Source organism: Coloeus monedula (genome assembly GCF_965178545.1).
Source record: "Coloeus monedula genome assembly, chromosome: 1".
NCBI lineage: Eukaryota > Metazoa > Chordata > Aves > Passeriformes > Corvidae > Coloeus > Coloeus monedula.
Window position 1 is genome coordinate 125,031,207 of NC_138781.1, and position 17,039 is coordinate 125,048,245.

The 17,039-nt window shown below is 37.9% G+C and overlaps 1 protein-coding gene across 1 annotated transcript in view; it reads left to right on the forward strand.

The window, feature by feature from the left end:
* Positions 1-17,039, forward strand: part of PREX2 (phosphatidylinositol-3,4,5-trisphosphate dependent Rac exchange factor 2) — a gene marked incomplete at its 5' end in the record, with an annotated part of 168,845 nt that overhangs the window by 139,533 nt on the left and 12,273 nt on the right. The window contains 3 exons of the mRNA XM_082303291.1: positions 2,229-2,295; positions 4,320-4,510; positions 16,271-16,373. Of these exons, the coding sequence (XP_082159417.1) occupies positions 2,229-2,295; positions 4,320-4,510; positions 16,271-16,373 (361 nt within the window). The remainder of the gene's footprint in view (positions 1-2,228; positions 2,296-4,319; positions 4,511-16,270; positions 16,374-17,039) is intronic.

A 17,039-nucleotide genomic window follows, 5' to 3' on the forward strand; every position in this document is an offset into this window, starting at 1 on the left:
GGTTACCAAACTCCATAGTTCCAGCCTGAGTTGTGGCTTAGTTTTGACCTTTAGTCAGGTCTATGCCTTGAGCACACACAGTGGAGCTAGATCACAGTGATACCTTGAGGTTGTCGCTGGTGAATCCTCTCTTTTTCCTGTATATGTTCCATAATTCAGTGGGGTTTCTCTTGTTTTGTTTCATTTAAATGTTGCCCAAAGTTGCTGCCGTGGTAGCTGTTGCCTGGTTCTGACTGGTAGGTAGGGAGGCCTGTCAAATGTTTCTATTTTCAGCTGCCACAGGAAGTTTTAGGAGCTTTACAACCAGCAGAATGAGTTTTGTGATCAGAGAAATATGGAATGGTTTGGGTTAGACAGGACCTTTACAGATCATCTGGTCCAACTTCACTGCTGTGGGCCGGGACAGGCTTCTTTAAAGTGTTGCTGCAGAGGCAATAAAACCTGTGATCTTATCACAAAGATATATGTAGGATATTTCCTCTGCCTATGAGATGTTTATGCTCCTCTGCAGTGAGCAGTTATGTTACTTATAAGTTGAAAAGTTAAAACAAGAATTCCTCTAGGGTTCCTGAGTTGAAGAGGACAGGAGAGAAGAGCCCCATGCTTCCTGTGTGCTCTTTGCTGAAGCTCTTCCTTTTTTGGTGTAGAGGAAGTAGAAGGGTGTTTTGTTATAGGGTGGAAAAACATCAGCCTCCTTTGTGGCACACAGAAATTCATCAACTTTGCATTTGAAGACAGCATATGTTGCACTTGTCCATTTTATATAAACTTTTTCTGGGACTGTTCATTGTTAAATGAAAGGTTGTAGCAGGAACTGTGAGAATATGGGTTGATACACAGTAGATAAACCTCATACAGTTAAGTATGCTTTCTCCATCACTTTTCTGTTCTGCAGGTTAATGAGGTTTCTTTGGTTTTTCCTTTCATGCGCTAATTCATTTTCAAAGTGTCTTGGGGTGACTTTATGATGTGTATCCCATATCGCTGCCTATGCCCAGAAATTAGTTTTTGTGCCTTTCTGTGCCTTTAAACTGAGCCTGAGAGGGGGAAGGAAAAAACTGAGCAAAACTTTTTCAAAGCAGTTTGCAGCTTGTTCAAGGTCACACAGAGATAGCGACTTTTTTTTTCCATCTGCAGCAGGGGAGGGAGGAGGCACCCGGCTTGCTGGTTTTTTGTCAGTCAGCTTTTGGCCAGTGGTTCAGTTTCTTTTTCTCCAGAGAGAGACTGAGAGTTGAATTTTTTTTCTTCCCTGGAATTTCGGATTTTCTCCTTTTTCCACTGGACTGCTACAATATTAGAACACATCAGGAGGACTTTCCACCGGGCACAGGGGGCCTGGCCCTGGGCCAAGCCCCAGCTCCGAGGAGACCAAAGGGAGGGCTCTGACACTTTCCCAGGTTTTTTTCTCCACAGCAAGAGATTTTATTATTTAGCTTTATTTTCCTTTTCCCGTGTGTTTGTTAAATAAATAGTTTTTATCTCCTTCACTTTCCTTCGAGGAAAATTTATTTTTTCCCAAACCTGGTGGGGGAGGGGTGCCTTTCCTCAGAGGATATATTTCTAAATTTGGCCAAACCAGAACACAAAGAAGCATGGAAATTGGAAGGAAAGGCAGGGGTTTTTTTATTTGTACATGCATGCATGTCTGCACGCATTGCAAGTGTCATTTTGCTTGTATGATGTATATGTGTCCCTTGTAAGGTTTTTGGTTTTTTCTTTCTTTTTATATTGTGAACATGTACATGTTTCCTCTTTCAGTACTGTGTTTCATGTTGAGGATTGTGTTCTTATGTTACTGCACTTATATACAGCAAATATAAAAAAACTTGTAGTGTGTGAAGCTCAGGCACTGTTTGTGCCAGTTTTCCCAAAGTCATTCTTAAAATCTATTCAGTTGCCACAGATGTTTTCATGGGTATCTTTGCTGAAAATCACTTTCAGATCCCATTTTTTTCTGATAACTAGACTTTCAAATTTTGCACTGGGGCAAAATTTTGTCAAAGGGCAGAGGGACAGTTTTTGTATCCAGAACAAAAAATGTTCCCTATTACTTTAAAAGAAGGAGTGACAGTGCCTGTTTATTATTGTATTACTCCTTGACCCTCTCTTACCATAAGGTAAAGAAAACTCCAACCTTCAGATGGTGTCTAAGAATAGTCACTTGTAGAAATTTTTTTCAGGAGTTGAAACAATTAGTTTTTGCCTTACTTATCTGTTTGTTCTTTCAGGGCATTCTACCTGGACAAGTCAAACTTGCCTCCAAATTCAACATCTAAAGCAGCTTATATAGATAAGGTAAATAAAAATGTTAAGTGCCTAATTAAATTCTGCATGTTACACACTGTGTTACTGAGGCTTTCTTTATTCTATCAAAAATTGAATTATTTAAATCCAGGGGGTGAGGGGCAGGAAAAGGAGAAGCTCTCTTGCAGCATTTTGTCCTGCCTGTGTTTTTGGGGTAGGTGGTGCCATGTGGTTCTGTATTAAAAGGTGTGGCAGGAGGGTATCTGTGTTTGAGAAGAGGAATCATTACTTTCCTTTTTCAGTGTACTTTCAGAGCAATGCAACTGCTCTAGGAGCATGTGGGGTAGGATGGGGGAGGACAGGTGCAGGCAGAAATTCTTTGTTCTGAAAGCTGGAAGCACTTTTCCAAATTAAATACTCCTTCAGCATCCTGCTCAGAAGGCTTTCTTCTGAATCTTCTCATTTAGCCTTTCTTCAAATGCTTTTCATCTGTCTTTAAACCTCTGTGGCTGAAAGATCCCAGGGGCTATGAAAATTCATTTAATGCTCTCTTCTCCTGTTGGAGAGTTAATTCCTATATTGCAGCCTAGTAGGGGGAATAAAGAAGTTCCTGGAATCTTGCCTACAAAAGTGATTGAGCTACTGTGGCTTGAGAAATAACAGTGCTCATCAGCTGAGCCCAATGACAGACTAAAATTTTACATCAGTATCATCCAGCACTGGTGTTAACAGACTGATAGTTCCTGTTTCTTGGATCCATGCAGGACTGCACAGGAAGGAAGAAAGACGTTTGCCACTCCTTCCCTGGGGTGTCAGCAACCTGCCTAGCAGTGACAGGTGCAGCAGGGGATGTTTAGCTGTGAGGGAAGTGCTTGTTACCCCTAAACCTGTTCCCTGTTTATTTCAGCAAAAAGTTCAAGGGCAAGAGAAAAGCATCTCCTAATCCACATCTGACCAAGGGATGCTAGGTTAAGCTAATGCATTTATTTTGCAACTGGAGCAAGCCAAGAGTGAGTGCATCATCCATTTTTGGCTGCACCTTTCACTTTATTGTCCATAGCTCTGCATTAGTAGATGACACCAGCTAAAACCAATTTAGACGGATGCAAGTTAAACCAGTAGGACTTAAACCAAGTTAAATCTGTTTGTACCCCAGTTTAGATATGCTGGTTTTTATAGCTGATTTACTTGATCTCTATGCTTTTCAAGTGAAGTAACTTATCACAGGAGCAAGTGAGGCTGCCATTTCTCTAACTAGTTAAAATTGTCTTTAGGGAATTAATCTGTCTTTCAAAAGATTAATTCTTTGAGTAGCATGGGGGTTTGTTGGAATCTTTAAGTGTTTCTGGAATAAAGAGAAGTAGGAATTTGGAGTTATGTGGTCTGCAAGTTTGGATTGTGAACACCTCATTTACGCAAAGCACCCTGATATACTGGTTTTCATTGCTAGACCACTTTGGAAGGCTCCTCTTCTGACTCAAGCTTTGCACTTGGAAGCTGCCTTCTTTACTTCATTCATTCTTAGTACAGTAATGCTGGGGTTCTTTTAAGTCTTGCTACAAAGTTAACTCTTCTTGCTTTGTAGTATGGTTTTGTCATATCTGGTTTGTTTTTTTTTTTGATGTTGGTAGTGAGTATTAGGAACTAGACATTTGATAAATAAAGGACAGTGTTGTCATAACTGTAAGCTGATTTTCTCAGCAACTCAATTAATGAGTCTTGGTATCTTCCTGTATGTGTGTAGGGTTGTAGGTTGCCTATTTATGGCTTCCCTTCTTTTCCCAGTCCATTAACAGATACTGCACTCGTGGGTCAGTCGAGTCTATTGAAGTGAAAAACACTGCTGTAGGCAGGACTGGGAATGGAACAGTCAGTGATGGGAGGAACTGAAAAGCAACGTGGTCATAGGTTGTGTAACAGAAGACTCTGTGTTTTGTATTTATGTCATGGAGTTTGGCTTTGGCTTTCTCAGCTAGACCCAGTGTTCTACCTGTATCTGTGATGACCTTCTCTGTTAGAGTATCTCATGTGCTCTCAGGAGCAAATATTTAAATCTCTCTCTCCCTCTTTTGCAGCTGATGAGGCCTCTCAATTGCTTGGATGAACTTTACCGACTCATAGGGTCCTTTATCCGATCCAAGCGCACGGCTGCCTGTGCGTACACCGCATGCAGCGCTTCCGGAGTGGGATTGCTCTCGGTGTCATCTGAACTCTGTAGCAGGCTTGGAGCTTGTCACATCATTATGTGCAACAGCGGAGTTCACCGGTAGGACCATTTTTTTTCCTCCTTTTGTTGCAATCAGTCATTCCATCATTGCAGGTTGGAGACTGCTGCTCTTTTAGAGATGGATCTTATACTAAATATGTAATATCTTACACAAAATAGCAAACACACTTAGAAGATTTGTGAAATTCTAGAATTGTATTTGCAGCGACTGACAGAAATGAGCAGTACAATTTTTTTGGTTTGTGCAGTTGTAGTGAGATTGTTCCTCATTCAAGTCAGTCAGTAAAAGGCAGAAATCCTAATTGCTAAAGTAGAAAGAGGAATGTTACCTAGATGAATAATACGTACTATATTGAACTCTTAACACAGGCAAGAAATGCTGAAATTTGTATTTGCTTTGTATGGTACGGGGAGTAATAGTAGAGCTTCTTTCAAGAAAAAAGATGAAACATAGGACATATGCATTTTTGCAGGTATACTTTATCATAACGAGAGGTTCAGCCTGTAGAGCAGTTCATGTGTTTAATACAATACCAAAATATAGACTGACCTATAGTGAACTGAACTTGATCATCAACCCTAAGAGATTTTAATAGACAAACATATATATGACAATAGCGCCATCACAGAGCTTTCTAGCACTTAATATATTTGTCACACGCAGCAATACATTTATGCTCCAACTGGGCAGATTACAATTTTTTGGTACATTGTATCAAAAAAGCGAAGACTACAATTGGAGAGGGGGAAAAACCCTGACAAACAAAAGAACTAACATAACAAATAGTCTGAGCTAAAAATATGCTCTTTTCATAAGAATTCCAAGCTATAGATCAGGGGTAGCAGTATGTTAAAAATGCTGCTTAGTTTCTGATCTATGCAAGTCCTTACTTTGGCAGACTTTGTTACCAATACCTTGTGTTAGAATGAACATTACTTTCTCCTCCTTTTAAGTAATATGCTTTCTTCAAAAGAGCTTTGAGGAGAGGAGAAGAAAAAAGGCCATTGCAGTACAAGCTGCAATGCAGATTATCAGGCATGAAAAAAGGAAAAGCTTCATATACAGCCAAAACAATTCAGTTGTGTAGAGACAGTGTATACCATTTGAGAGTTGGCAACAGACTATTTGTATTACTCTCTGTCAATGATAGAAGTGTATATAACATACTGTGTACTGTACTTAACTTTAGGGAAAAGTAGGAAAAAGCTTTGTTATGTAACACTAGGCAGTATATCAGACGAAGATGGAAATACTGTATAGCGTGGGCTGTCATGACACTGTTGTTTCAGAAGACCATGAATCTAGACAGTTTTTCTCTTTGTCTTGCTTTCAGTTTCATGTCTTACGTGATCAGAAGAGACTTCAGACATAATTCTGACAGGTTTTTTTTTAAGCTGAAAAAGACTGCCTCTGGGTTTCATCACCATTTCATGAATTTGTCAGTACATTTGTGCCAAAGATTCTGATTGTTTAAGACTATAGTCAGAATAACTTTAACAGCCCAAATAAACTACTACCCTCCGGTGTGTGGGTCACAAATTACTCAGAATAATTTGGTGACTGAGTAAGATATGGTTTGCTTAAATCTGAGCATAAGTTTTTCTAAGATAAAAATAAATTAGTCATCAAATTTCTGCTCAAAACTGGGGCTAATTCAAAGGTATAAACTCTTAAGTGTCTATTTAAGTGTATTTTAAAAACACAAAAAATTAGAAAACCAATATATTGGTTTTGAAGACTATCTTATGAGCATGGGAATGGGATTTAAAAGTGTTATGTGTGGGTTTCCTTCTGGATGTTAAAGGATTCATCATCATCTATTTACATAAAGTAAAGGTGCAAGATGCTTTTCTCTAAAGCATGAGTAGTTCTACTTTACAGTGAGTCCATTTGAGTTTTGGTACAAGATACTGCTACTTCATTTGTGCATTAATACCGCCTTTGTGACCACCATCTGTTCAGAGAAAAAGAAATCAACTCTTGGCATTATCAGAGATATTCCAAGATAGGCCCTCCAGGAAAAGGAATGGACTAGTTAAAAATTTTTATAGGTACTCAGGGGTTTGTACCTGCAAGTTCAGAAGAAAACTCATGTATTTAGAGACTAGAAGGGAATAATTTGCTCTTCTAAGGGAAAATAAGTCCCTTTAAGTGGTAAAAGCTGAGAAAGTTTTGTAATAACAGTTTCCTGAAATTACTGTTGCACATGCAAACTGGATGGATGAAGAAGCTTTTCCTTAGCATTTGGAGTCATATAAAGTCACTTCATGTACCGTTTTCTCTTTCTGGTCTCCCTAGGCCAAATCTCTACAGTCCAGTTCTACGTGGGCTTTGGTTTGTGGCATTCTGAAATTGCCTTTGCCCAGATAGAAAGCTTGCTTTGTTTCCAGCTAGTAGGTTTGCTCAATTATTTTTGTGCCCAGGATTTCTAGTGGTAAATTCTGCAGTGTTTTTGTGAACCTACTCCCCTTGTTGCTCTCAGAGTGAAAGAGTCTTGCAGCAACATGAAATCCTGTGAGGAGGACAGAAGAGGAAAGAGTAAGATGCTGGATATGATCAAGTCCCATAGACTCAGAAGATTTTGCTTTATGCCTGCAATCTTGAAGGCTAAATTTTTCTGTTTGTTGGAGTAGTATTTAATCAGGGCAGATCATTTTGCAAAATAGTGCTTCTTAGCTTGTAAGGTAGTTCTTTAGAGTTCAAGCTACTAATTTTCAGTTAGAGGGGATATTTATCTCTGGTTGTATTCAGCAGTGTATCTGGCTTTCTGTGTTCTTAGAAGCAAAACACTGTGAAGTCCGTGATTGCGATCAGTTGCAGAACTTCACATTTTGTAGGCCAAAATCAGTGGCTCATGACTGGTTTTTAAAACTAGGCCATGGATAATAAATGAGTTGAAAACTGGTATTATCTACAGATGCTACTAGATAAAGATGTGAATTGTTCTTGCATATTAAATTTTGAAAATCTACTCATTTGTCAGTCTTTACAGCTTAAAAATGAAGCTCAACTTGGAGCAAGGGTCCCCCATACTTTCTTTTTAAAAACCTTCATTTTAGCCCAGTTTCTATGATTGGTCTTTAAGGGAGCAAATGTCTGAGAGTCTGTGGAAGAGTACAGGGTGCTCTATTCATAAATGTCTTTTGTTAGTGGGGAGTGGGAGCTGAGCAAGGCATTAATCTGTCAAAAGTTTAAATATATTTAATAGATTTTAAAATATAGATATATACATAAATATATATACACATATATGTATATATATACCTTCCCTCACTCAATTTATCCATCTCTTACTGAACTGACTGGAGAGCCCTTTCTGTGTTCTCTCACTTTTGGTGTCATGGGTTGACAGGGGGCAGGGGGAGGTTCTGCCACCGCTCCTACTCACCAGAAGCAAGTCCCAGATAGCTTGTGAGGGAGGCCCTGGGTGACAGTCCAATGCAGAAGAGGCCAAGAACTAGGAAACAGCAGCTTTGTCTGCTTTGACAGTGATTGCTGATCTCTGGATCAGCAGTGTCTTGGTTTCTGACTTCTCTGTGATCCATATTAAATTGCTTTTTACGCTGCACTAGGCTAAAACAGCTTGACAGAGTTCATACTTTCATCCCTGTATCCAAGATAATGCTGGGGATTTTGAGTTGCTGGTGATTGCTTTGCTTTGATTTTTATTACGACAATATGTTTACCAATTTACATTACAGCCTGCAATCCTATATCTGTTTCAGACAGCAGTTCTTTTCAAATACATTTTGAGCACCAGAAAACCAAGGGCGGGGTAAAATAAGTCTCTTTAACCTTCACTGTCCTAAGTGATATGTGAGTGCTACAAACCCCTCTAGGATTATCATAAGCGAACATGCCTTGTTGATCAACAAGAGGAACAGAGATCCAAATTAGTTCGAGAAATCAATAGTTTGCATTTTTATTTTACCTTTTTTAACATTCATAATTATATTTCTGCCTGCCAGCCAGCTGTCACCCTGTAAACAACGCTCTGCTTTCTTTACTTTTGTTCATTCTGTTTGAAGTTGAAATCAATCGGTACAAATGCAGGTGATGAAAGGCACTTTTAAATTTTATTGAATCATGATTCTAGTTCCTGCTTGAGGGAGAAGAGCAAGACTGCACTGCACAGACAGGTCCTAGCCTCTGTGTGCCAAAACGAAATTAGGTGCAGTAGCTGCAGAAATCTGTTCAGGGACCATAGGTCTTGCAGGCTCAAAGGAATCATTTAAAGCATCCAAATGAAACAAATCCCAAGTTTATTTAAATTTTGCATTTCCTGGAGGAGCAAGAGAAAAATCTTCTATAATCTTGATCAACCCCAGAAAAATCACTGTCTTATTTTCTTTTCTGAATTTTAATTTCCCCTCCAGAAATACTGTCCTTAGTGTTACCATCCTTCAAGCAGTGGGGTTCTGGCTGGCAGACACTTGGCTGAATGATGAGGCAGGTTTTGCCAAGGGTTGATTATGCTGTCTCCTGTAGCTGGCAGTGGTCCTGCAATCCAGCTAAACCTGCTTCATCTTCCACATTGCAAAGCAGAGTAGCACCATAAGCTGTCCATCATGGCCAGCTGCCTTTCTGTGAATCAAATGAAACAAGGTGAAAAATAGGTGCTCTGGATTTGTATTTTTGACATTCTATGATAAGAATTTTTCCTTTTAGATTCAGAAGTTTTCCTGTAAGAATTTAGTTCTGAGCTCAGTGAGTGCATGCTACAAGGAAAATCCTTGGAGTTTTGCAGCTGTATTTAGGCTATCAACTCCACAGTAAGAAAGCTTTTGGAGATCGATGGGACTACTTTCAGGAGACAGGTTAGCACAGACTGAAAAACTAATCCATACCCTTCTCCAGCCATCTGGCCTTAGCTGGGCTTTAAGTCTTGCTACCTTCCCATTTAGTCAAGATGCTCTTCTATTTTTTAAAATCTGTTATGTCTATGTTATGTAGTTCTGTTATGTCTGCCTACAATTAGTGTATTTTTATGACACCATACCCACTGAGCCATAAACAAACTTCTTTGTGTAAAATCATTTAGGATAATAGAGTATTACATTCTGCACTGGTTACTACCTAAAAACAGTTAAATAATTTTTAAATATGTGAGAATTTGTCTTAAAACAAATAGTATCTTAGCACAAATAGTACTATACTGTTTCTACAGTGGTAATTGTTTTAAGTTTGATCTATATTTGCCTTTCATAGGCAATCTGGTACATTTTTGCTTTGTCATCTTTATAATATCTAATACATATACTGGATGGATTATAGTCTTACTGTTCTTATGCATGTTTTAAATTCTGAGACACTGTTTTGTTTAAAATGCAATCTGAAAATGCAGAGAAGTGCATAAAATGCAGTAAGATAAGATGGATAGAAGTCGTTACTAGTATGGATTTCAAGGTGTGCTTTTTCTTGACTTGGTCTTCTTTTAACATTATGGATGTTTAGTAGCAGGGCTGCCACACAACACTATTACTGTGCTCTGTAGAACCATCCTTCTACGCTTCAGTTCCTGCACTATTGCCTAATTGTCAGTCCAGGTCTCTGAAACTGGTGTTTTTCTGCAAAGTCTTCCATGTTACAATACAAGTAAAACAGGACCTCTTGAACAATCGGAAATTAAAAAATTTAACCAGGTCTTCTTTAATTTTGGCATGAAGAGAGGTAAGTGAATAGCTTGAATTATTACAAGACAGGAAGTAAATTGCAATTTTCTACCAGATTTACTTGCCTGTTTACAGAGGAAGAAACCTTTAATGGAAAGACTCGCTGCACAGAATGAGAGAGAATGGCCAAAGCTGGGGTTTCAGATGCCTTTAGATTTTGTTCGTTTTTGCAAGTATAACTGAAAATGAGTAAATAAAAGGCATGGAATACTTCTAATTTTTGGAAATGCTGTTTTTTCATGAAGCAAAGAGTATTTAGTAGTGAAAATGCTTCCTTGCAACATTTCCAGCTGATTAGAGGTGGTAAGATCTTACAGGAAAAATGATTGTGAAAAGATGCTCCCTGCTGTTTTTTAACACTGACAGATGATGTGCAGTGAAAAGAAGTGCCGTTTTTTACTTCTTAATTTTTCTTTGAAAATCTCTCTGTTTTAAAGAGTTAGAATAGTTACATTTATTTCTGGAAATAGATTGGATGACAATAATCTTTCAATCTACAGGAAAAAAATCAACATTACCTCCTTCATGTTTCATACTTCATTATTAAAAATTACTAATATTGAACCAAATACTCCTGATAAAAATATGTTTGTAACCTACAAAGGAATTCATTAACCAAGGTTAAGTGTGGTATATGACTAATAGATACTTACCTCCCAAGACTGATTCTCTGTCTTGATAAATTTATGCCATCTACTTCAGCAAGTCAGAAATCTGTTGGTAGTTTGTGTCTGAAGAAAGCTGGTAGAGCTGGGTTTGATTATCCTGTCACAGGATGGTGGATGTATGCCTGATAAAGTGAGTTGGGATACCTTTATTCTGAGGTTTGCACAACTGTGTAATCACAATGGTGCCTTTTGTGAATGAAACGCCTGCATGCTGATGCTTAATGGATAAAAGGCAGAAAATCCTTTTAACATGGACTGCACATGCCCATTCTGTTTGGTGATGATGTATGTTCCACAGTTACTTTTGAAGTGTTGTTTTTGATTCAGAGTGGAATAAATACACTTGATGGGCATAATAATGATGGCTTTCTGTATGTTGGACTGACTAGTCTTCAGTGGATGGGTTCCGTCCAACACTGATTTTAAAGTGGTGGCCTTTCCACACTGGCAACATCTCAGCTTCACAAAGATTCATAAAAGGACTAAACCTAACTGGTTAGGTAACATAGGACTAACCTAGTCCTGAACTCCAGCAGAGTTCACTGTAATTGTGAAATACAGGATTGTAGTTTAGTAATGTATGAACTTCATGCTCATTTTCTCTCTAATACTTAATGGCTGGCCAAATTTACCTCTACTGAAAAGAAATTCTGTTCAGCAAAGTTTCAGTGTATGGGCACAGAGAATGCAAGCTTCAGCTTTACTTACATGAAGACATTCTCACAAGGAGAACAGCTTAGAACTTATGGGAGAATCTTGAAGTAGGCCTGCCTATAGTTCGTATGCCTATTTCTTATAGTCCTGAACAACATTTGTCCTCCTTTTTAGTTTTATTGTGTCTATTTTCTTCCTTGGGTTGCCCATCAGAATCAGTGCATATTACCTAACCATCACTATTAATTATAGACAAATGTCCTGAAAAATGTTTACCCCAAAGTGATTTACTTTAACACTAAGTTTTTAATTGCTGCATGCCCTGACTTAAATAATATTTGGTCTATACACATTAATTTAAATGACAGCAGAAAATAAAAAGAATTCTTACAGTGTAATTGGTCTAAAAGGTGGTCAAACCATACCATCATAGATATGATTAGCTTATGATGTACAGGAAGAAAAGTAATTAAGATAATAATAATGGCATTAAATTACATGTTGAATATAAACCTTAGATTTTGATTAGACTAAGCATACATACACCCTTTTAATATCTTTTTCCTATTCACATAGTCGGAACATAATTCATTTTGACATCTCTGATTGTAGTAACTACTAAAACAATTTGTTTCACCTCATCTTTTCTACTCAGGGCATTTTTCTAAGGGATGCTTTGGTGCATTTTTGGATGTAGAATGGCTGAAAGCCTAATTGAAACCTGAGAATGAATTGTATGGTTTAGATTCTTTTTACTCTGGTAACATAGATACACACTTTGCTGCGTGGCACGTCTGTTGGTAGTGAACATAAACTCAAATTGTTTTTCCTTTCAAGTGACATTAGACAAGCTGTTGTGAAATAATCAGTTTCCCAGAAAATTTCAGTCTGTATTCATATTTTACAACTCCATTTTTCAGTACAGATGTGCATCTGTCCAGCTGATTTGCAGCCCTTAAGTGAAAATCACATCCAGTCAGAAACAAATGGACTATTGGTGATAGAAAATTATTACTTTTTCAGTCATGTTCAGAATGGTTTGATCCAGAAGTTGTTTGAAAGTTTGTGTTTAATCTTCACATCAATACTGTCATGACTGATGGGAGACTGGGGATAGCAGGCAGGAGCTGGGAGCAGCTGCAGCCCCTTCTGTTTCTTGGAAACCAAATGGATGAAATGAGGAATTCTCAGCCCAGTTGTCCTGGGAAATCCAAATGTCTCTGCCTTGCTGTTGTAATCTGTCAAGGCAGGGAATTTATCATTCTAACTGACATAAATTCTGAGATGATGAATTTGGGTCTTTTGTTTGTCTCGCATAAAAAAAGGGGTGAGAGGAAAAGAGATGGAGTCAGAACAGATTGTGATTTGTTTACACTTTATAATCTATGGATTTGGGCTTTATGCTTCCCATAACAGAATGTTATGAGGGTTTTTCCCCAAATAATTTCCTTGTTTGGCTTGTCTGGGCTGATTGCATCCAAATGACCAGATACTTTCAGAGGTCAGAACTGCTTCCACATTGCTTTGTAAACTTTAATACCATCTGTTTATCAGATCTCAAAATGCGGGAGAAAAATGGATTATTACACACTGCACACATTTGCTAACAGTCCTTGATATTGAACTTTGCTCAGGCCACCAGAAGAATCTTACAAGATGGAGAATAACCAGATTTCATATTGTTAATAAAATTTTAGAAGTTACATTGGTTTAAATTTGCATTTGCTTGATCTCTCCATGCTTGGCAGCCCTATTGCTGAGGTACTTCCAGTTATGACTTTTCCATGTTACCATGTGATGTTTTGTGTGTGCGTTTTTTTCTTTCACAGCTGATGTCCAGGGCAGTTTGATATGTGAAAAGGGATATGTACTAATTAAAAAACTATTTGAAGAGCTGGGAGAAAGCACCAGTATGTAGATAAGTATGAGTCACTTCAGCATAGTCTCATGGAAGGTTAATATGATCAGCTTTATTAGAAGATTCTATCTCACTGGTCTGGTGTTCAGCTAAACTGACACTGTTTGAGTGTTGTTGTTGGGTTTTTTTAATTTAGAAAATAGTAACCTTATTTCATAATCACAGGACAAAAGCCATAATCTATATTTTGTATTTAACTCTGCCATTCATCAGACCTTTTATGCCACATGAAAGGTCTGATGAATGGCAGAGTTAAATACAAACTATAAAAATTTATATTAAAAAAAAAAAAAATATATATATATAAATAAATATAAATAGGAGGAACACGAATGCTGGTGATACTAAATTGCACCTCAGTGAAACAGTATATGCAAATGCAATCATGTCTCTGATGCTATTTTAACAATTTTTAACATCTGTTAATGAATAAGGTTTTTTAAAAGAGAAAACAGATGTATCTAACAGGCATTACTCTAGGACTACACCTCAAACATAAAATGTTCTATTGAAGAGGTGTTATAATAATTAACATCATCACTGCTGTCATCATAAGTGTCTTTGCTACTAATTTCATAGGATATGTTAAAAATCTTACCCATAGAATCACTATTCTTACTTGCCATGAAGTGAGATCTTTAATTTTAGTGTATGTGTTTCAGAATTGTACTGTAGTTGTTGCCTACCTCCAAAGCAGCCTCTTGAAGTAATCTTTATTACACTGTTTTGCTCTGTCTCTGCTTTTCCCACTCTGGTTGTCTTTATCTACACACTTGGCAGCCTTATTTCTGAGTCATGGTTGGTATTGTCCAAATGGAGAGGCCTCATAATATCCATGATCACCAAGCATTTCATCAGGTTTTGGATAGGGAGCAGCCTGGCAGTCTTTTTGCAATCACAAAATTGCACTTAATTCTTCAAGATGACCTTCATTTAGAAGGTTCTTTTGTTAGTTTTGATTCATGTGTGCAGAATCTAATTTTTTGGTCACTCTTAAGGGTTCCAGAAGATGGGATTTATGGGAAACTTGGCTCAGGAATTGCTTGCTTGAGAGCTGTGCTTTGAGCCCATATGACACCTACTGAGAAACTTTTTGCCGTTTTTGTTTGGTTTAGATTATACCTGTCAAAGACATTTCAGATACTTTTGCTTGTCTCCATTGTCAGTAGAACAAAGACTCCTTTGCAGTCTGCTCTTGAAGGTTGCATGTTTAAATTTTGGTGCTGGCAAATATTATGAGCATGTACTTTGTACAGTATTTCACTCTGCAAAGACAAGACAAAAACACATTTAGACTCATGTTTAGAATTTCTAATCTAATATTTAGCTATCTTACACCTTAATCAAACACATAACAGAAAAGATCAATACACTTTTGCCTCAAGTTAATTCTGAGGTCTGTGTATACAAGAAACTGGGGAATGAAAACTATCTCATTACCAAGGAAAATCACTTAGCTTGTAAATTTTTAATGAAAGGCCATTAATAAAGCTACAGATCAAATTTAGTATCTTCTACACTCACTTCTGTGAAACTTTTTGCTGTCCAGAAATTAACTTAAGCAGTATTTAAAATGTGTCGGGGTTTTGGATTTTTTCAGTACGAAAATAAGTAGACACATTTTTCCTCCTACAGATCTTCTGCTCAGCAAGATGAGTGTTTGATTGAAACATATTGTCTGTTCCGCGTGCATATTATAAACTATGCAGAATACTTTGGTCCGGATTTTGCCAAAAGCATGCTCAAAATTATATATTAATACTGTGTCTTAGTTTTAATATTTGAACTTGAAAATTATAGCTTTTGTCAGGTTCTGCTGAGGTTGAATCCTTTTCTGTACAACCTGTCTTTCTGGTTGAAGAGATTTGATGATTGCAGTACTTTGATTGTGAAGAGAAAATCATCAAGCAGGTTTCTGGTGCAGAATAGAGCCACTCTCACCTCTTGGGTGATAGCAGCCCTCAAACATGTTCTTTCTAAAAAGTACCTGTTTTACTCTGGTTTTTTGTTTTTATCCATGAGTTTTCTATGGCTTTGGTCTTGGTTTCATGAGAAGCCAAGCATTTGTTCTTGTCCTCACCATGACAAGGAAAATCAAATGGCATGTCCAAAATGACTTTCCCTACTACTTCTTGCCTGGTGTGCTGGCAGGTTGTCTGTCCTACAACACGATCTTCAGCTCTGAAACTTTTCTGGTTGCTCTGACACGACAGTGACAGCCTTTCTATTAGATGAGCTATCACAATCAGTTTTTGTCCTCAAGTGTTTATTTGAAAAAGATTGGCAAAGCGGCACAGGACAGTTCATTTGAAGGAATGCAGTTTTCATCTATTTTCTTTTTTGAAAAGGGTAAATGTCTCTTAATTTTGCACTGCACTGATGTGCCAAGGGAAAAACCAAGCTAAATTAATTGTAAGAAATTGGGATCCTGGTACCAAAGCCTTGGTCGGCTTTAAGAGGGGAGGGTGAGATATAACATGCAGAAACCACCTAAAAAGGGATTTATTCAATTACAAAAAATTTTTTTCTTGGGTTGTTACTCTCCAAGTTGTGCACTTGCCAAGCCATAGTTTTTAGTGTGGGGTTTGTGTGTTGGTTTTGGGTTTTTTGGGAGGTTGGGCTTGGTTGGTTGGGGCTTTTTTCTTAACAACAAAAGACAAATGCATTTGATTGTAAGTCAGCAAGAACACTTGTTACACTCAAAATCTTAGAAATGTTATACTGTTCTGGCTAATGCCTGCATGGGTGAGGGAGGCATACAGGGCGGGTTTACTATGTAATCTTTTTATTTTATTTATACCTTTTTTTTAAAGATAATTGATTTAAAAGCAGTTATTTTAAGGAGATCTCCTCTAGCAGATAGCTGACCTCTGTCCCCCATTGCAGCTGCACTCTGAGTGTCACCCTGGAGCAGGCGATCACGCTGGCCCGGAGCCATGGGCTGCCCCCTCGCTACATCATGCAAGCGACGGACGTCATGCGCAAACAGGTGAGGTGCTCACTGCGGGGACGAGCTGCACACTTCCAAACAAGACGTGCAGTCATCAAACAGGAATGACTTGACCAAGCATTTTTTAGCCTCCATCCTGCCTTGGTTTCACCTTACATCAGAATAGCCTGTTGAGTAAGACAATCTTTATTTTAATACATATGATCCACAAAAATAACTTCAGATTATTAACTGTTGTCAATAAAAAGTGACTCGTGCTGAATTAAGGGGATGTGTAGAAGGGAAGGAGAGAAAGAAATACTATTGTTTTTAATTTTCCAGGCAAGATTCCTGAGGACAATGTCCTTATGACAAAATAGTGTTTTTCACTCTTTGGTCATAATAGGATATTAGAATTTTGAGGCTAGATTTAGGTATTAGGATTTAGAGGCTGTTTTGTTTATAGATAACCACCTCAACATGAACTCTTGGTGCTAAGGTATGCCAAAAATACTAGATTAAAAAGTAGTATCAACTGAAAATGGGGGATACACATTACTGTATTGGCACACATCTTCTAGAATATCTTGTTATTAGAAAATACTTTCAAAAGGATGTATCTTGGAAGGAATTCAGAGGAGGAACATGAATGGTCCAGTGGTTGTTAGACAAAGCTTACAAACTGAAGATTAAAGAGCTCAGCCTGTTCAGTTGATGAAAGAGAGG